The sequence below is a fragment of the Vidua chalybeata genome, chromosome 6 (genome assembly GCF_026979565.1).
Source record: "Vidua chalybeata isolate OUT-0048 chromosome 6, bVidCha1 merged haplotype, whole genome shotgun sequence".
NCBI classification, from domain to species: Eukaryota; Metazoa; Chordata; class Aves; order Passeriformes; family Viduidae; genus Vidua; species Vidua chalybeata.
The window spans coordinates 5221748-5242280 of NC_071535.1; the positions used below are offsets into that span (position 1 = coordinate 5221748).

General features: G+C 46.0%; 1 protein-coding gene across 2 annotated transcripts in view; it reads right to left on the reverse strand.

Annotated features, from left to right (window-relative positions):
* Nucleotides 1-20533, reverse strand: part of RTN1 (reticulon 1) — a 118126-nt gene that overhangs the window by 48053 nt on the left and 49540 nt on the right. Inside the window, exons 1-2 of one of the 2 annotated variants that reach the window (XM_053946243.1) lie at nucleotides 4492-4720; nucleotides 1503-2240 (exon numbers count right to left, since the gene is read on the reverse strand). In XM_053946243.1, the coding sequence (XP_053802218.1) occupies nucleotides 1503-2240; nucleotides 4492-4564 (811 nt within the window). In that variant the 5' untranslated portion in view covers nucleotides 4565-4720. Of the gene's footprint in view, nucleotides 1-1502; nucleotides 2241-4491; nucleotides 4721-20533 lie in introns of those variants that run through there. The other variant, XM_053946242.1, reaches the window with a different exon arrangement.

Here is a 20533-nt window from a genome sequence, read left to right on the forward strand (position 1 = left end):
CACGACTTTGCTGGGTCACTGCATGGGAACAGCAAGGGCAGGTTTTAAATTTCTTCATCACTTATGAATGTGGGATCTGGGCATGGAACACTCCCAGCTGCAGGAAAGGGGGGAAAATCCAGAGGAAACACCCCTTGGGAGGCAGCCTCTAGAAGAACATGCTTTCTTCTTTCCTTAACACAATGGATAAACAGTTTTGATGGGATACAGATACTGAGCATCCCCAAGGCAGCCTTGAACATCACCAGGACTGAATAAGTAACAGTGCCTGAAGTCCTTAATTACCTTGTAGCAAAAAGTCTAAATCGATGAACAGTGGCAGGAGCAGTGTGTGATTTCACTCAGTCAAATAAAAGAAGAAAAATATGGCTCTAAAGTCTATTCATTAAAGTTTCTGGCTGATGCAGGCAGAATAAATTCAGGGCTGTGGTGGACTCTATCTCCTTTCCCTATGTGGAAGTGCACAAATGCTCCCTCACTTTTCTGTAGGAACCAAATATTTCTCCAAGGGGAGGTATTAGTGTGGGTGCCAGACTTCCATTTTAAGGAAATTCTAGTTGTTTTTTTTTTTTAAATGCTTCTAAATAAAATTGAAGCAATAGAAGTTTCAGCTAGGGGATGTTCTTTGTCAAATGTTCATTGTTAAAGGATTTTCATCCGGGACACTGAAATTTAATTTTCAGTCTAAAAATTTGGTTTTCTGTCACTGAATTTTAGTGCTTTCTAAAGGACTATGCTAATTTTATATTTTAGCAGTGTATAATAGGGAAAATGAGGAATTATGCGCTACTGCAGTAATCAGACAGAAGGAAAAATGTATAAACATGGGGTTTTGGTAACCCCACAACAGCAGTCCTGAATCTTTTAAAGAGACTGGCCCTTTGTCCCTCCAGTCCCCTTTGTAAATGAGGTGACAGCATTTCCCTCCTCAGCACTTTATAAAGTCAGCACTTTGACATGAAAACACCACTGATTTTTAACAATTTAACCTTATTTTCTGCAGGGGCAAAGAGATGCTAATCCAGCCATTAAAATTTTCATAATATCAACCCAGTCAGCTGCATTGCCCTGATCCCACACACCTCATCTCCCTTGGGGAATCAGGGCAGCCAGGGTGACCAAGAGACCCACAAACCACCAGGATCCAGCTCAAACAATGGCCTAGATGAAGATGCCCACAGGGACACTGCTTCCCCTCGAGGAGAGATCCCTGAGGACTGGGCTCAGCAGGCCTGGATCCCTTCCCATACAGCAAGGGCAGCCCATCCTGAGCAGTGTGTCATGATGGGGAGCACAGTTTGCCTCCCCCTTCCCTTTGGCTGCACAAACTGGTGCCAGAGGAGAGCACAAACACCTCCGGCCATGGAGACTTGTCAATGCCCTCCCACACCCCGTTAAACTCACCCCAAAAATCCATGGTAATTCTCCAATGTGCAGGGCACAACTGGAACCACTTCTTGAGTAGCAAAACCCTCAGTGCCCTGCACCAACACCAGCATTACCTGTGCCAGAGGAGGGTGGTGTGACAGATCCTGGGCTGTCATCCTCCGGCTCTGACACCGTCACCGTTGGCACCACCTCATGGCTCGGCTTCAGGCCGGTGTCCGGCTGAGTCGGGCTCGGCTCTTTGCTGGCAGCTTCCTTGGTGCTTTCTGTCTCAGTGAGCGTGATCTTGACAGGGGTTGTAGCCACAGAGGGACTCTGCTGACCCCCAGACTTTCTGTCTTCCAGCAGGTCTTGTTCCTTGGCTGCCTTTGTGCTCTCCGAAGGCGTCCGTGGAGGTTCGGCGGCGTGGCTGGACCCCGCGGGTGTTCCCCGGTACTTATCACTAAGGCCTGGGCTCTCATCTTCTGAGTCAGAGTCATGTTTCTCTTGGTACTTTATTTCTTCTGATCTACTCATGTCCATGTATTTGTAAGCTTCTACTTTCATGGGATCTGCTAAGGTTTTGTCAACTTCAGTAGACTCTGCAGGAGTCATCTCGATTCCCGAGTCTGAGCTAAACAAGCCACGGGACTCGAACCCAGTCACGTCTTGAACAGGATGGCCCAGAGCATTAAACCCCTCCGTGCTGCCTGAGCAGGGAATGGGGGTGTTTTCCTGCTGATAGATGCCTGTGAAATAGGTGGAGTCCCTCGGGGTGGTGTAGTGGACATCGGAGATCAGGGAGGTGTAGAAGGAGTTGTCCCCTCCGTTGGCAGTGGAGCCGTAGTCGAAGAGATGTGACGAGCCTGTGACACCTGAAGCAAACACACAAAAACACAGGGGCACAGTAAGACACAAGTGCCTGCATGATTTCTGTAGCAAGCTTTCTGCAAAACCACACTCACCCCCTGCTGATTTTAGATGTGGTTTGTGAACCAGGCTTGACTTTGCTTGCAAGCTCTTGGGGACTGTCTCTTTCTGTACCTTTGGGCAATATAATGGCACATCTGTCACACAAGGCTTCCAGCTGCTGTTCCATCTTAAAATAGCTATAAAGATCCTGATAGTAACTAAGCATTCCTGGCCAATGTTTGCCCAGCCTGTAAATAAAAACTTCCTGTGATTGCAACCTCACAACATCCCTCACAATCCAACCCAGGCGCTCAGCACCCAATATCCTTAAAAGAAATATAATGTCCAATACTAAACCAATATTTCCTTTTAAATACATAGAACTGGAGGAATTTCATCCTAAGGAAACTTCTCATTATGAAAAAAAAAAAATCTGCTGGACAGAAATTGAGAGAGAAAATTGGCAAGCAGATTTAGATTACATTTTCTCTTAAGAGTAGCCGCCCTAAATTTGTGAAACACCAAGGCAGAGACTCAACATCCTCACTTAGTGATTTCCACATGTTCAGAAAGCTGTAGCTCATGTGCATCATCTAGAAATCATGCTGGCATGAAGGTGGTTAAAACCATACATCATTTTCATGCACTGCCTCTAATTCCCTCTGCCAGGCTCTCGGTTCCTGGGGATGCTGCTAATTAAATTAGAAACAGCGGCCACTCTCCCTCTGCAGCATCCATACAAAGCACAGCTCGAGGACAGGAACAGCGAGATCCCCCACGAGGGAGGCGGGAGAGAGGATTCCTATGGGGGCTGAGGGAATGGGAAGAGGAGGAACAAAGCCAATGTCCGTAGGAGCTGGTGCCTATGGGAGGGAGCAGCCTGTTAACCCCTCGTGTGCTGAAGCATCACAGGGGCTCGGCTGGTTTTCTCCGACTTCTGCTCATCACCTGCAAGGGGTGTGAGGCTCCTGACCTGCTCCACATGTGCCTGGGCTACCACACACCGTGCAGACTTCATCACAATACTAAAGGGACATTGCTGCGGCTGCAAAGCCAGAAGCTGGAATATGTCCATACAAATGCTCCCGAGCTACTTGCATTTGAGTATTTCCTTCCTCCTTGCACACACAGAGACTGATGCCATCTCTAAACACCAGCACAACTGCTTTTCCCCACAGCCCTCCATGCATCAGGCACGTGCAGCTCATTTAGCGAGCCCTGAAGCAGTATTTTCCACCCTGTAATACTTCAGAGTTGTAGCTGAAGGCTTTATTTTACTGCACAGCCTCACTGGATTTGACACACACATCCCCCAAGCCCTGCACAAAACCAGAGTGATCGTTTCCCTCACCTTATTCCTGCATTGTTCAGAGTTGTGATGTCTTACAAGCAATTTCTTTTCCCTGGATCGCCTCTAGGCTGGGAACAACATGCCCCTCCCATTACAAGGGGAAATCTGGTAGCATAGGGAAAAAGGCAGCCCAAAAGTGCCACTCCTTGTTTTTCCGCCTACCTGTGCTACCTGCTCCTGTGTCCCCATCCTCCCTGGCTTTGGGTGCTGCTGTTCCCCACCAGTCCTCCCTGCTAATCTCTTTTGCACACACAATGCAGGCAGCAGCTCCATCCCCACAGCCAGGGATTTGTAGCAGCCTTTGCCACAGGAGAGCACAGAGCAAGGGGTGCTGCAGCCAGCAGGTGGAAAATCACCCATTCCCAGTCGTTCCCAGCCTTCAGCTGGGTATTCTCACTGCTGTGCAGCACTGCATAGAGCTTTTCGTATAAACATTTTAGCATCAAGGCAAGCTCTTGCCTCAGAGTGGTGAGGGTCACTGTGGGGATGTGAGCTTGGGGCTTATTTCCCTCTCTCTATGTACCTTTACATTTACCTACTCCAAATTTCATCTGGTATTTTCCTGCCAGCTCACTCAGGGCTGCAAGATGCTTTTATAACTTGCTGCAGGCAGCTCACATCCTCCCTGCTCCCAATAACTCAGTCCCAACAGCAGAGCTATGTGAGAATGAAGCCTAAGTGGAAAACCACAGTAAAACCAAAGCAGAATAAGGGGTAAACTGGGCTGCCCAACACCCAGGTTCTACCTGAGGTCATCCAGTGCCTTGCAACGACAGCTCATACCCAGAACACATTCCTAAATGAGCAGTAAGCAAAAAGGGAAAGGTTCTATTCCTTGCCAGTGCTCTTCTTGCTGAACTGGCCTTTCTGAAAATTATCCATGAGCAGGCTTGGATTTTCACAAATGTGCTGGTTAGCTGGAATTATCTGATGCATTGTTTACACCAACATATTCCAGACGGTGAATTGCTGACTACAGACTATTCATGCCTGTTGCTGCCAGTATCTGCTGTTTGTAATTTACTGTTTGTGCTGGGTGAGTGGCTGTCTAAATCACAGGGTTTCAGGGCTGCTCTTTCACTAGATGTTTCCTCAGTGCCACCTGGAGCTGATCCAAAGCCCACTGAATCCACTAGAATAGTGCCACTGACCCTGAGTGGCTGTGGACCAGCTCAAGATGGCTGTGGAATACTTACATGAGGAACACACTGTCACAACACCATCAGAGGGCAAAAATCCATTCCTACAAATATCCCACTATTGCTTGAAGAGAGGGAGCACAAACAGAGTTGAAGGAGATTGAAGCCACTGCCAAAGCAATATTCACAGATGCTGTTCACAGCTTTCATTTGTGCTTTGTCCACAGTACATGGGAGCCAGAAGCACAAGCATTTGCAGCTCTTAGCAATGCTGATCAATAGAGCAGTGAAAGGGTTTCTAATGCATTCGTGTCAGGTGCTTCATAGCAGGAGTTATAGCCAGAGCAGCTCACAGCGATAAAGAGAGGTTGAGAAAATACCATCCTATTCTTTAGGTTATTCCTCAGCAGAAAGAAAAATAACCCTGAAGTAGTCATCAACACAAACATCACATCTGCAAGTAGTACAAACCCGGTACTGTAGTAGATGTTAACACAGGAGCTGATTTAGAACGGAATCACTTTCAATCATAAACCCTTTTGTTTTTTTCCTGCAGCAGCTTTGCAAATAAAAATGGAACCAGAAAATGCATTTCCTACTGGGGATGAGGAGGAGAGAGAGTTACAGGGTATGTGAGCAAAGGGAGGGTTCACATTAGCAGGACATATGGGGATCCCAGCTCTCAAGGCGACAGCAGAGTCAAAAGCACTGAAGACAGCTGAGATCGCCTAATTAATAGGATTTAATGTAACTCCTTATTTCCACTGGGATTGATTTAAAGCCGTTGCCAAAACTGCCTCTCATTTGGGAAGTGTGAATCTCTCAGCTATTAGACTGGCTATTAAAGACATGGAAACTGATAATAGCTGAGCAGATTTTTGCTGAAGAATAGTGTACTCAGAGCCTGGTGATTAAGCAATGCCCTCTCTGACTTTAACTTTATTTGGTTCAATATCCGTGGGAAGGAAAAGCCTTGAATAGCACCGGTAACAGATGACAGTATCAGGTCTGAATTTACCCTTGTTACAAAGGTTGGGGTTTTTTTTTTTAATCTGGATTTCACTCAAAACTGCTCAAAAACTTGCCTGCCAATTCAGGTGAAGGAAAGCTATTCAGCTCCTGAGAGCAGCAGTTGTGCTTTCTTGTAACACGAGCCCTCAGGAAATAATTTCACTTCCTGCAACCAGCTAAGAAGTAATGGGTCTGATTCAATCACTCCAGCCCAGCTGAGATGCTCAGCAAGTTACATGTGTTTTCATCAACTGCAAAGGAAAAAAAAAATTGGAAAATGACTGTTTTGTTTGCTCAGAATAAGTGAATGCTCCAGAAATCCTCTCCTGTGGAACTGGATTTAGAGCTATTTAGCAATTGACACAGGAAATAATTTAGAAATCATCGCTTCCATGCAGAGTAGCTCTTAATTTAAGAAAGGCAGCTGAAGACCAATTTGGATCAAGGCAAGCTGCTCTGCTGCAGCACACTGGAACAGGGAACAAAAAGTTAGCTGAGGATCACAGTCAAAAAAATAAAGAGCAGATTTAAATAAAAGTGATTCCTTTTTTTCCCCAACTAGGGTATTCTTGGCCTTATTAAAATGGATAACTTCAGAATATTGTGCTCAACTTTCAAGAATATAACCTTATTTCATATTAACCTGTCAAGCTTCACTTGCAGCTCTGGTGATCTTCACTGTCAGACTGACATTTGATGGAGCTGGTCTAGTGGAAGGTGTCCCTGACCACAGCAGGAGGGTTGGAGCAAGATGAGATTTAAGGTCCCTTTCAACTCAAACCATTCCATGATTCTGTGATGTGAAATTTCAGTCCTCCAAAGCAGCTGGCAACCCCTCAATGCAAGGTTCTGTATTTATTGTGTGTCACCGATTTGCTCAAAATTAATGATTTTTCAGAAGAAGAGAGGGGAGAACTAATCTTTAATTAGGTGATGCAGCTTTCACAGCCTGGAGCTGTGCAGAGAAGGCAAAATCTTTTTGGTTGCAAAGGGAGGAATCAAGGTTTCAGTGACCTTTTCAGACAAAAGCAGAACAGTGGGAACAAGCAGCTTCCAGCAAAGTCCTGTAAGCCTTTCAAATAGTTGGCTCTGACTTTTTACTTTGGATATTGAGCTTCAGGAGTCATTACTGGCTGCTCCAGTGCTGCAGAGATGAAAGCTCCCAGAAGCAGGGTCTTCCCAGCTCTCTCCCATGTCCACCCAGGTCCACCCTGTCCTGTTTCAACAATCCCTGACCTGTAGTAATTAATCAATTAGAGATATTTTATTTTTATCACTCAGCCATGACCATTAGGAAAATGCATCTTCCTGCTTTCTTCCAAATGCACAACAAAAGTAGGTATTAAACAGTCCTGTCTTTCTTTTCTGTACCAGATCTACAATTTTGTCATCAGCTACTAGTAAAAAGCCTTTGCTTGACCTTGGCTTCTTTTTATCCCTCACGCTTAAAAATGAGGGGGAAAAAAGGAAATAATTTTTCCTGTTTTTTGACCCTGATACATGATATCTCATTGTGTCCTTTTAGTTCCCCAACTCAGTTACTTTCCTTTTTAAAACTCATCATGTCTTACTGCATTCTCATCTGTATCCCTGCACATCGTTATGCAGATGCTCAGTCTTACATCACTTTTCCACTCCTCTTTACCGTACCCAGACAGACCAGCAGTCCAAAGTCTGTCACCAAATTCAAAGTACACAATTTTCTTGGATCCGGACCAAGCTGTTCTTCCCTCTCTTGATTTCAAGTTCAAGGGTTGCTTGATTTCAAATTCAACCCAAACCTCAGGAAACTCCAGGTTTCTCAATGTCCTTGGCTGGTACCTTCCTGGCAGTGGCAAGGGCAGCTTGCACGAGTAGCAGAGGCATCTCTCAACCCCAGCCCAAATCCTGGTTCAAAGGAACCTGGCCACCCTCAGGGATATTTGAGTGTACCACTTGGGAGTCATGCTCTGGTTTCTGCAAGACCCTTCTGCGTGAATTTTCTAACCCCAAGCACTTCGATATCCAAACAAAACTCAAAAGTACTTTAGCAATTGTGCACCAGCTCAAGTAGAGCTTGACACCCAAATGGCTGAAAGCTCTCACGCCAAGCAGAGGCATCACTGTGCTGTGGATAGCACCTCTGGATCAGCTCCCAGTGTCCCCTGGATTTGCCTTTCTCAGTGGCCAGAGCTGTCAGCCCTGAGCTGTCCCACCTCCAGATGCTCTGGGCTAGACAGAGGGAGCAGCAAGCTGCCTGCAGGAGAACTGCAACGGGGCGTGCATCCCTGGAAGCAGTGCCAGCTATTCCCAGCTGCCAGGAGATGGTGCTCTTTGTTTTAGCTCGGCATTCCCAAACCCACTTTACGGGTTGGCAACTTCCTTTCCTCCAGAACTCTCAGCATCCTGTCCGCAACAAAGATACATCCCCACAAATGGCATTGGCAGACACGAACGGCCACACCCCGAGAGTCCTTTGGGGATCCATTTGCACAATAAATGCTGCAGGAAAACCGGATGGATGGGGAGGGCACATGATCCTATTCTGTTATTCCTCCCCGTGGCTGTCTGCACGGTCCCCAATGTGCTGGGGGCACACAGAGCAGCGGGAAGGCTGCTCCCCGCTGCCTCCAGCAGCTGACAGCCTGTGCCTCAGCTCCTGGGGACAATTCGACTGGAAGCTGAAAGTGGAACAGCCTCCTCATTTTTGATCTCAGTGCGACATGTCTGTCTGCTTAAGTCCAGTTATTGGGCTGGGCAGTTGGTCACCTGCTCCTACATGGTTGTTTGGTAACACCTGTGATATTTCTTCGTACCAAAAAAAAAAAAAAAAAAAAGGAAAAAAGTGATTGGGTCATTTGGTAAAAGCCCAACACATTTAATGCTTTATTTCTGTAAATAAAAGTGCAATAAAACTGACCTGGGGATGAACTTCAACTGAAAGACCTCAGCAAGTATACTGTGAGTCAGTGCCACAGCTGTGCAGGTTATTCATCCTTCCCCTGCAGTTCCTGCAGCGACCAGAGGACACATTGCCATGGCAGGTGCTGTCTCCTGCACAGGTAGGAGGGCAACAGGACAGTGTGGAAAAACCAGACATAATCCTATTGACACTCTGATTACTCAAGTGATTTCATTGGAATGGCTTCTGATTCATCCCCTCCTGAGATGGAAGAGAGTCCTAAATTCAAGATTTGGTGCATGTAAAACCTCTCCTCCAGGTCATTTTGCAGAGGATATGAGTTACTACAGCCTCCCAGCTGGAGCTGCACCATTTTCCCACAGCTTTAGCTGTCTATTGTAAACAGGCATTACAGCTTCCAGATCCAGGGATACCCAGTCTCAGTCCTCCACATGATAAATATATGGGGAAAAGGGGGGCAGCTGGGATCTCAGCTCCCAAAAACCTTGGCTGCTGAGGATCAGCAACCTTTATCAATTCCCCACCTTCTTGTAAGCACAGGAACTGGAGCAGGGGACAAATCCCTTTCAGGATCCAACCCTTAGAGGCCCTAACACTTTTGGGAACATCAGCTTGCCTGGTTGAGAAACTGCCCTCAGCAGCTGGTGGCAGGTCACCACCACGTTATGGTTCTCCCCAGGGACCTGCCTGGGGGCTTTTCCTGTTGTCCCAGCCAGCTTCTGGTTTCTTCCAACAGCTGGGCAGGCATGGATCAGGTCCTGGCTCTGCTCTGGAGTGCTACAGCCTCACCTGTGGGAGGGATGTGTAGGAAACACTGCTGAGCTTTTAACAAGGTTCAGAAGGTCCACTCCATCCCAGCAGGATATTAACAGCAACTTTTTTTTTTTTTTACCACAGGTGCTGCAGCACAGCAGCTACTGTTTCCCTGTCAGTGCCTCTCCAAAAAGATACCAGGGTGCACTTTTTTGCTGCTGCTGAGGGTGTCATGGTGCACCCCAGACCAAGCCAAGAGGGGAGCAGAGCTTCCAGGTCTGGTGATATTGAAGATCCTCAGCTCCCATGGGCATCCACGGGACTCCAGGGCTCACAGCACCTGGCAGGGGATGCTGAGCAGGTGCCCCAAAGCCAACCATCAGTGTGCAAAGTGAACCCATCGTAAATGATTCAGCACTTCCCACCCCCACGTGCCCTCGGGGCTTTCTGCTTCAATAAATTGTCTCAGAGACAATTTGACCTGGCAATAAAACCCTGGCATAAGGTCTGTGACAGCCCTCCACAGCACTCTGGACAGCATGAAAAATACAGAGCATTTTAAAAAGAAGCCTGAGAAAGCACAAGAACGGTTTGAAACATTTTGCAAATGCTGCTAAATGTCCAGCATTATTTTAAAATATATATATATAAATATCATCTAGTGAGTTAACAAAAATCTGGCTCTTGTAAAAAGGTTTTCACTCCAGTGATAGTAAGATGACTGGTTGATAGGTTTCAATGGCACCATGATACTGCCTAAAATACCTTCAAAATGCAATTTCCTGAGGATAATTAAAGCCCACTTATAAGATTAATTCTTTCTTATTTCACTGTAGTCACATTTTCCCTGGAATGATAAAGCTTCATTGAGCTCCACGACAAAAATACTCCAAGCACTAAGTGAATTAGCACCTAAATCATGTTTTTCCATTACCTGAAATGGGACCCAAGTCCCTTTAGAGCAATAGATTCCAAAATATCTCACAAAATCTGGATGTGTTTGGCTAAGTCTCATTCTTCTTTTAAGTTTTAAAATACTGAAATCTCATTTCCAGCATGATTCAGGAAATTGAGCTGCTCACTGCTTTTACCCCTAGAGCAGACCAGGTTGTCCTCCAATCTCCCTTGCAGAACCACCTTCTCTCCTGGCCAGATTCTATCCCTGGAATTCCTTTCTCAGGCACCTTCAGCCCATCCAGCCCCACCTTTGCTGGGTCCCAGTTCCTTTTAAATTCAGCTTTTCATGATTGCTCCAGGTCAATCCCCAGCCACAGAGCTAGAGATTCCAACTCAGCCTGGAAAAGGGAGAAATTCCAAAGCCAGCTGCTTTTGATGCTGAGATAAACCTGGGACAGAAATCCCTGCCCTGCAGCTTCAGGCTCTTCTACAGTGAGGGAAAACCCAGTGTTGGAGAAGAGCTTTGATGAAATGAAAGTTTTTGAGTAAGAATCTGATACACACCTGGAGGGACTGCTGGGTTCTTTCTATTCCACTCATACCTGACCACAACAAACTGTGAAAATCTCAGGGAAAGCCATGTATAAAAACGAGAGAAAAGGCAAAAAGGGTTGTCTTGCACTTGGGCTTGGCTCCCCATCCCCCAAGGCTGAATCCACTCCAGCTGCATGAATCTTCCAGGGAGACAGAGCAACAATTGCAAAGAGGTTCAGCTGAAATCACTGAGGGCTCTCGAGAGGAAAATTAATTTTGTGACAATGCCTAACACCTACAGTGATGTGTCAGGCACAGTAATTCAGGGAGAAAACCAGCTGTCAGGCACTGCAGGCTGGGGTAAATCAGGAGTGACTCCACCAAAGGTACAAGAGTTCCACCTGCATAAAACTGTCACCAGGGAAGGAGGTACGAGGCCCTGAGAGCCAACAAACAGAGTCTAAAGACAAGGCATTACTGGCCATAAATCAGGATCAAATCTAATGCCCAGGGGACAGCAGGGAAATCTAGGTCAGAGAGGACACGGCAGTGCCAGCCTGATGCAGGCAGACACAGAAAAATATCAAAAATCATCATCAAGCTCTCTTTGCACCCAAGGTTTTCCTGCTTCAACATGACCTGCTCCAGAAAGGCCAGAGTGTGCTGACTCCTGGTGCCTACCTTTACAGGCAGCAACAGAAACATTAGGACAAAAAACTCTGTAGAGCATTGAGCAGGATACAGAATATATAATATCAGAAAATATTTAAAGAAAAAAAGAGGAAAGAGGAGGTTCTGCAGAGGCAGGTGACTCTGATCCAAGTGCTAATGGGGTTTCCTTGCACATTGATTTCTCTCTGTTTCTAGAAGGTGGTGCCACCAAGGATGCATCTGAAAGTCAATCAAAAAGTTTTCAAAATTATATTAAAGGTTGAGCCTCTCAAACTAGTGCAGAATTTGGGGCAGAGCTACTGCAGTCATAAATCAGCATCAACCTGCTGGCTCCAGCTTCTGCTTGAGGAGGATTGGACCATGTGTGCTATAACTAATGCTGGAAATGTCCTTGCCTTCAAGGTCTCCCCCTTTCTTTACCTGCACTGTGTCTCTTCTCCTGTGACAGATGAGTTCACTCCAAGCAGAGACAGGAAAATCCTCTCCAGACATCTGACTCCCCTGGAGGATGTTTTTTAGACCTATCCCACCCTTTACATTACAGAAGAACCAACACAAGTCCTTCCCTCCCTTTACTGTGAGTAGATGACACCAGAACTGCTCACCCAGCCAGGAGAGCAGCCAGAAAGTTTGAACTCTGCTCAGAGTGAAGGTCTAATTAAGATTTCAAGGAACACAGGTTAGTCTGTCACCCTCCCTGAGAGACCAGGAGATGCTCCGGCTCCTTCCTTGCAGGGACCCAGCTGCCCACAGCCGAGCTTGGTGGCCAAATCCCAGCCTTCTGCAGAGTGAATGACAGCAGAGCCTGCGCTCCTGAAAGCTCTGGAGGTTGTGGCAGAGCAAGCTCGATCCAAACCACCCATTTGCTGGGATTGCTGTGTGTGATTAAAGCAGGAGGGGGGCAGCAGCTCTGCAGCAGCTCCAGGACCAACCTCCCTGCCAGGAGTTTCTCCTGGAGCTCAGCTGGGCTTTGGCTCCACGAGGGAAAGGCTGGGGATAAGGACACAGCTCCTGATAATCTCGTGCAGCTCTACCAGAGCTGGGTCATGCCCCAGCTGCCTGTGGAAGCTGCAGGGAAAGGCAGGAGCAGAGCTCTCCTATTGCCCTGCCTGCCATCCCATCCATGTGCCAGCAGTGCTGCTGCCTCATCCACACCTGCTGCAGGGTTTCTAGGAAAAGCTGCAATGAAAACTTGGATTTTCAGGCACAGGCAGGTCTGGTTTCCTCCAAAGAATATCTCTTCCCCCAGACTCCCAACCTGATGCTACCCTGGCCCTAGAGGAGGCAGAAGGCACTGAAATAGTTTCCTATGCAGGCCAGGAAGGTCCAAGATCCTGAGCAACTGGAAGGTTTTGAGAGCAATTACAGAAAGAACTCTCAGATGCAACCAGTGGGGGTGCTCCTGCCTGAAGAGACAGGGTAAATACATAACCTCCAGGGCAGTTCTCCTGCTTCAGGCTCTAGCACGAGCTGCTTTTGGAAAACAGCTACAAAAGAGTCAGGATTGCATCTGTGATGACCAGCAAGGACCTTTCCTTCCCAGCAGATGCACCCAGGTGTAGCACTTCAGCTGAGGAGAGAGCAGCTTCTAGAACAAGTTCTGGACAGGACATCTCTGCAGATATTGCTGATTCGCCCACAGGTTCACACCACAATGATAAAAACGTCCAAAGAGAATATGAAAATATGGCAAGCAGTTTTTTTCCACGGTGTTTTCAAAGAGAGAGGAGATCCAGAAAAGTTCAGGGCAAGTGAAGCAGTTTTTCCTCTGGGAAAAGCCCATTTTTAGAGTCTACCACTGTCAGTGAGCCAGAGGCCATTTGGAAGAGCATCATTACTAGATAAGCTTAAGCATTAGAATCATAGAATGGGTTGGAAGAGACCTTACAGATCATCCAAGTTCCACCCCTCTGCCATGGGCAGGGACACCTTCCTCTATCCCAGGTTGCTCCAAGCCCCATCCAACCCGGCCTTGAACATTTCCAGGGATGGGGCAGCCACAGCTTCTCTGGGCAACCTGTGCCAGGGCCTCCCCACCCCCACAGGGAAGAATTTCTTCCTCATCTCCAATCTAACTTCACCCTCTGACAGTTAGAAGCCATTTCCCCCAGGTCTTGTCAGTCCATGTCCCTGTAAACAGCCCCTGTCCAGTTCTCCTGTAGCCCTTTTAGGTACTGAAGAACTTCAATTTGGTCACCCCAGAACCTTCTCTTTCCCAAAGTGAACATCCCCAGCCCTCTCAGCCTGTCTCCAGAGCAGAGCAGCTCCAGCCCTTGGAGCACCTTGGTGGCCTCCTCTGGACTCACTGCAACAGTTCAATGTCCTTCCTGTGCTGAGGGTTCCACAGCTGGCTGCAGCTTTCCAGGTGGGTGTCACCAGAGCAGAGCAGAGGGGCAGAATCCTCTCCCTCAACCCAGTGCCCACAGTGGTTTTGTTGCAGCCCAGGACACAGCTGACTTTTTGTGTTGCCAGCACATATTGCTCAGTCATGTCCAGCCTCTGGCTTGCTCTTCAAAATAAAAGTGTTAAAAATTTAATCTAATAGCCTTCTTGGCTATAACATTGGCTCTGGGCAGCACAGGAAAAATACTGAGTGTGGGAAACTTCATTTTCTCTTGTAATTTTGACATTCGGTTCCCTCTGGCAATCAACTCATAATGTACATACAGGATATCAGTCAGATGGATAAAGTGATAACAGGGGAATTAAGACACTAACATGTCCTGGAGTGAGGTGTTTACATGCAGTATCAGATACTGGCAATCATTCATTGCATTACAAACCTCAGGCAGGGTGCTGTAAATGCATCAGTGGGTGTCTCTGAGCCCAGGGATGAGGTGCATTCCCCTCAGGAGTGACAGTGTGTGTGCAGAGCTGCAGCCTGAGCACCCAGCAGGACACTAAAGGAGGCCAGAGCCAGCCCATGAACAGAAATAATATAAATCTAAATATAAATAATAGAAACAATAGCTAAGATAATAAATCTAATTATAAATATACAACAACAAATATATAAAATATATAAATATTTTAAATATTATACAAAATATATAGTATTATATTGTAAATATTATATGAAATATATAACAAATATATAAAATATTATATGTTTACATATAATAAATAATAGAAATAATAAATAAATAGAAATAATAAATAATAATAAATAATAGAAATAATAAATAATACATCTAAATCGAAATAAATATTAAATAATAAAAAATAGTAAATAATAAATCTAAATATAAATATATATCAACTAATATATAAAATATAAATGATATATTATATTTTATCTATTTATATAAATAGATAAAATAAACAATAACTATAAATATAAATAATATAGTGCACGTGCTCTTGCACTAACCCTGCAATGCAAAACAGAAAGTCCCTGACAGGGATGGACAGGGCAGGGAGAAGAGACCTCCATTATTTGTTTGTACCTTGTCCTTTAGCACAGAAAACCCAGGAGCTGGGCACTTCTGTGCTTTGTTCTCCCTGTTTAGGAAGACAAAAACAAAGATGCAGAGAAGCTACAGAAGATGATGATGGCACAAGCACTGGAGGGCAGGACACCAGGGACCAGTTTGGAGGAGGGAATAAGAGATAAATTTATATTGCACAGTAGAGGGAAGGGAGGGCAAGAGCAGGATCACAGGCTATAAATATTCTCAAGGTAAAAGTGAAGGGAGGGAATTAGTCACAGTCTTAGAGGATGGGAGAAAAATTGGCTTGAAGTTATATATAAAATTAGGCTACGTGTCAAGGTATATTTCCTGATGGAAAAGGGCAGAGGGGTGGAACAGGGAGCACAGGGGTGCCCATGCACCATCTCCCCATTACAGCACATCTGGATGGGGGAATGAATTCCAGTTCTGCCCTCTGACAGGGTTCCAGATGTCTTTTCCTGGCACCACCATAAACAACCCAATTTTGCCTCTTGTAACTTAGCACTGCAGATGAAAACTGGGCAAATAAGAGACTCTTCATTTTGGCAAGAGAGAAAATTAAAGGGAAGTAATTCTGCTTGGAACTCAGCTGTAACAGATTTTTTTTAAATGATTTTTTTAACGTGAAACAAAAACAAACCAATAAAAATCATTCTAGGTCAAATCAATTTAATTTGACCTGAAGCTAAATGTCAGATCTGGTTTACAGCAAACTTCTAATACCAAAAGGGAACTGCTGTGCACCAGGGTCCCTCATGGCTGCACATGCAAATTGCTGCTAAGGGAAGATTCTGGAGTGTCCTTGATTTTCACTCTCCCACCCCAGCTGCACCTAACAGGGTCCAGCTCCCTCAGAGCCACAGAAGCACCTTTTATCTTCTACCTTAGCTTCTTCCCAAGTCCAATCATTCCAGCACAGCACCCACATGACCAAAATCCTGAATCATGCTCAGACCCATCTCAGCTCCCAGCATTTTGGATTTAAGCCCATGAAATTATTCACCACATCATATAGTTGCTATAGCAACATCCTATTGAGTATTAATATAAATTTCTGTTCCAAAATCCCATCTATTGGAAGGAGTTGTGCAGCAGGAGTAAGAGATATCTTTGCCTGAATGGCTTTCCACTTCCCATTGCTCCCAACAGCAGATGATCCAGGCACTGGATTAACCATGTCCTGTCTTCCTCAGTGCTATCAGTTGTGGCACAGAACTGTGGAGGGCAAAAAGCAAAAGGAACCCTACTTTGAAGGGCCCAGTTTGTCCAAAGCTGCCTCTTCACAGCAAAGTTTCCAGAAGTGAACAAAATATGCTCTAATTTAAATACAGGCAATGAGGATTTTTGGTAGCCCAAGCAACTTGTTAAAACTCGGACCTTTTCCCCTCCTTTTTTGACAAAAATTTAGAGTATGATGTGCAGAGGTTTCATTTTTCAGTACAACTTTCTGAACACTTTTTTTTCCCTGATGTTGAATGGTAGAACAGTGCACATTCCTCAGCACACATGAAATTAAGTTAGTACAGAGCTGGGGATGGACAGAGAGCACTGGATGGAGGAAGAACAAGGCTGCCCATGTTCTAACACAGAAGTAACTCCATCCTTCCATTCAATCCCTCTTCCAAGAGGAAAAGTGGCTTTGTGTAGTTAAACACAACTATTTTGTTAGGCAATGGCTTTCCACAATAAGTTAGGGATTCCAAGAAGTTTAAAATAGCATTTGATGCTTTTTATCCAAATGCTGCATGGCCCAGGCTCTTTCCTTACAGCCCATGAGCTGCTCACATCAGCCATGGGATTTTAACACAAAAAGAGCTGCTGAGGCCCACACAGCTCCCAGACTGACCTGAAATATCCCAAAAATCAACATTTTTCTCCTTTAAAATCTGGAAATGGGAGGGATGAGGGAAGCTGAGGATAGCAGACAGCATGAAGAGCATTTACAGCAGGCTATTTATACCCTCCCTGGCTTGAATCCACTTACCCTGAAGCCATTTAACACTGTATAATAGTGTGAAAGGGTCTTCATGTGGATAAACATTCAGGTCTGTCACTGTAAGACACTCACAACATATGGGCAGACTCTTCATTTCTAACATTTTCATCCATTTAACTACATCAGATGCAGGCTTAAGGATCTTGTGTCTGATTTCTGACCAAGATGACAAGTGTAAACAGCCATCTCAGTGAGGTATTTCTGTCTGCACATCCAGGATGCAATAAAACACCTCCCTTTGGCTGCCATCCCTGCTCCTGAGCTAAAGGCTGTGCTGGCAACCCAGGTCAGGGCTGCCTTTGGGGATCAAGAGTCCCCAGAGTGAAAAGGAAGAGGAGACAAGAGAGAGAACAGGGAGTGCTGGCTAAGAGCAGGGAGAAGTATTGGGAAAGAAGAAAAAGATGAGGTGTGGAGGGGCAGGATGGAAAGCAGAGGCAGGGAAGGACACTGATGGGAAGGGAGAGAAATAGGTGGAGCAGGGTAAGAGTTAAATGAAAAAAAAATTATGCAGGAGAATTAAAACAAAGCCATGGGAACAAAGGACAAAGAAAGGTAGAGAAGAAAGCAGTGACAGGAGTATGAAATGGGAGAGAAAAGAAATTTTGGGATAGACACACAGACCTGTCCATTTGTAGACTCGGAAGATTACTACATTTGTTCTTCTCTCATTCATATTTATCCAACATACAGTTCCAGGATGCTATTTTTAACCATGCACAGAAAACACACAAGGAGCTTTTCTCACTTCCATTTTGGAGGAAGGGCCAGGCACTTCCACAAGGCAGATCTCTTTTTAGAATAAATTCAGAAAGACTATCAGAGCAAACCCAACGCCTGTGAATAAATAACACTGTTCCTGCAGAGGAGGCCGTGGCAAGGAGCTATTCTCAGAACAGCACACAGCCCTGAAGAGGAGGATGTTTGGGAGTGAATGATGAGGTGGTGGCCTCCCTGTATGGAATTTTACCTGCCTCCTCAGGCATTTTACCTGTCTTCCTGCAGGGAATGAGCTTTTCCAGTCTGGAGCAGCAAAGAGCACGAGGAACAACACATGCACAAAGGCAGAGGAACGTGGTGAGCACGTGAGCTGCTGGGCAGGTCCTGCTGCCTGCACCAAGGCAGCAGCTTCTTGCACCACAGCCATGAAGGATAGCCAGAAACAGTCCAGGAGCACCAGCCTGGTGCTATTTTGGTTCCATATCAGGTGTGGGGACCTTGTGTGGAGCAGACGTGCTGCTGGAGGGATGCTCTGTGCATCCTCATCACCAGGGCTGGATATTGCTGCAGTGGGAAATGCTGGGCAGGGAGGGGATTAGCTTAAGGCAGAAATGTGCTGATGGAAGGCTGAACCTTCCCCCAGGGTCATCTATGTGCTTGAATCAGTCAGATAAGCTGCTGTGTCCTGCTCCCTGCACATTACAGCTACTCTGCCCCTCACTATAAGCATCAGCTGGGGATGATTTAAGCAGTTACAGCAGGAAGAACCAGAATCTGTAAAAACCACCCATCCCTTCTTGGGTAGGAGATCAAGGAAGGCAGGGATTGAGCCTGAGGAAGCATCACCTCCTGTTTCTTCCTCTTAGGAGGCTCCTTAGCCCTGCCTCAAGGCTGCTCTAACTCCAGTTGGAGCCACTCTTGTTACTCCATATGAAGTGGGAGCACATGGAGGTGCACAAAGCCATTTCCACCCACCTCTCCCCCCCAGCCTCATGACATTTGACCATAAAGTGCACTTAGCCTGCTTTGAAAAGCGTATGTCCCTCTCCCTGGGAGGTGGCTGGGGACACCCATGAGCAGATGTGCAGGAGCTAAACACTGTTTCATGGGACTCAGACAACAATCTTCCAGCTATCCTTTTATTTATTTTTATGTTCCTTCTCTTTGGCTGCTAGATTTTACTGACTATCTAAATTGTGCAGCCTTATTTGTCTGGAAGTTTATGAAGTAGGACACTGGTGAATTTTATAAGATGGCACTGGAGGTATCACTTTTATGAGAGGTAAAAACAGAAGACTTTGGTCCATCTGCAATTTGACTTTACTCAGCTGCCTCTTGGAGCCACTGGGCTGACAGAGATGCATCCTCCTGAGAGCCCAGACATTAAAAATATCAGTAAAATGTACCAGAGTCTGAGTGCCTGCACAATTTGTCCTCATTAAATTAAATTTGAAGATACATATCCCTTGCTTAAAAATTCATATGTTTCCCAGTTCTGGTCCATTCCCAAAGTCTCTGGGATTGGAGCTCCAGCAGGCCTGGCTGCAGCAGAGATGGCTTTAATGAATTTAGCTGGTTGGGCTGTGTCCTGTGGCCAGAGGAATAAGCCAGAGATGCAGGGAGATGGCAGGAAGGTAAAGCTGGGTGGAAATAGAGCAGCAGTGCTGAACTCTTGGCAGTGCTGTGGCTCAGCAGCAGAGGCTGTGAAGATGCAGAAGTGCTGCTGGATGGTTGGAAGCACATTTTCCTGGTGAATTCAATCGCTAATGCACATGCAGAAGGTGGAGAATGCACAAATGTCCAGATGGGAATCAGTCTCTCCTGCGATGCTCTTCTGTCATCCCATGCAAAGCCCTGCTGGAACAGGCAGTGCTGGAACAAAGCCCTCAGAGGGTTTGAGATATGGGAGAGGTTGCAGAGATTCAAGCACAGCCTGCCTTGATGCCACACTTAAAGGAGGAGATGGAGATCTCAGATCTGAGGCTTGCTGCCAGCCTTGGAAATGGCTGAAAGTCCTTTCTGCCTATCAGCACTGCAGCCCTCAAAAAGAAATCCATTTCCTTTCAGTCCTTGGCAGGAGATGCTGCTGCGAGGGAATGGCAGCTGGAGGAATGTTCAAGGGGGCAATCTGAAGCAGGGAAATGCCTTCCAGATGTGCAAGGCGAGGGCTGGCACACAACAAGGTGATACACTTGGAGTTCCTGCCCTTTCCATTCCCACAATGTCTGGCATCTCCATGACTTTCTTCTCAACTCCACTTTTTGGGGTCCTCAGATGAGACAAGGCCCTCCTATTAACCTCCAGCTACCACACCTTTAAACCAAGGAGTCAGATTTCTGTGACCAAGCTGCTCCCTCACACAGGTCCCTGCTGCTTTGCAACACATTTTAAAGACACTTCATAGGCAAAGGAACCGTTTTCCACAAAATTCAAAGCTAAAAATGGGGAACATTTGGAAATAGAGTTCACTAGGCAAAGCCATCCCCTTGCCAAATGACAAACACTGTCACAGGGCCCTTTTCAGGACATCAACCTCTGTCTTAAAAAGCAATTTGGTGTTTGAGTCCTTATACTCACAGAAAGTTGTTACACAACCTGTCTGATTTTTAGGAATCTCCTAAATTTCCAGCCTGGATTTATTCACCACCAACCTATGTCCATTAGTTACTCTGTCAGCATCAGAAAATATTCATAGGAAGCAATCACTCCCTTGGAGCTCTCAATTTGCTAGACTGAACAAATTACTGTCACCAGTCTCCTAAGGAAAGCTCTCCACCCTTGGACACTAAATTTCCTGGAGATTCTAGGATGCCTGCTCCTACACCCTAGAAA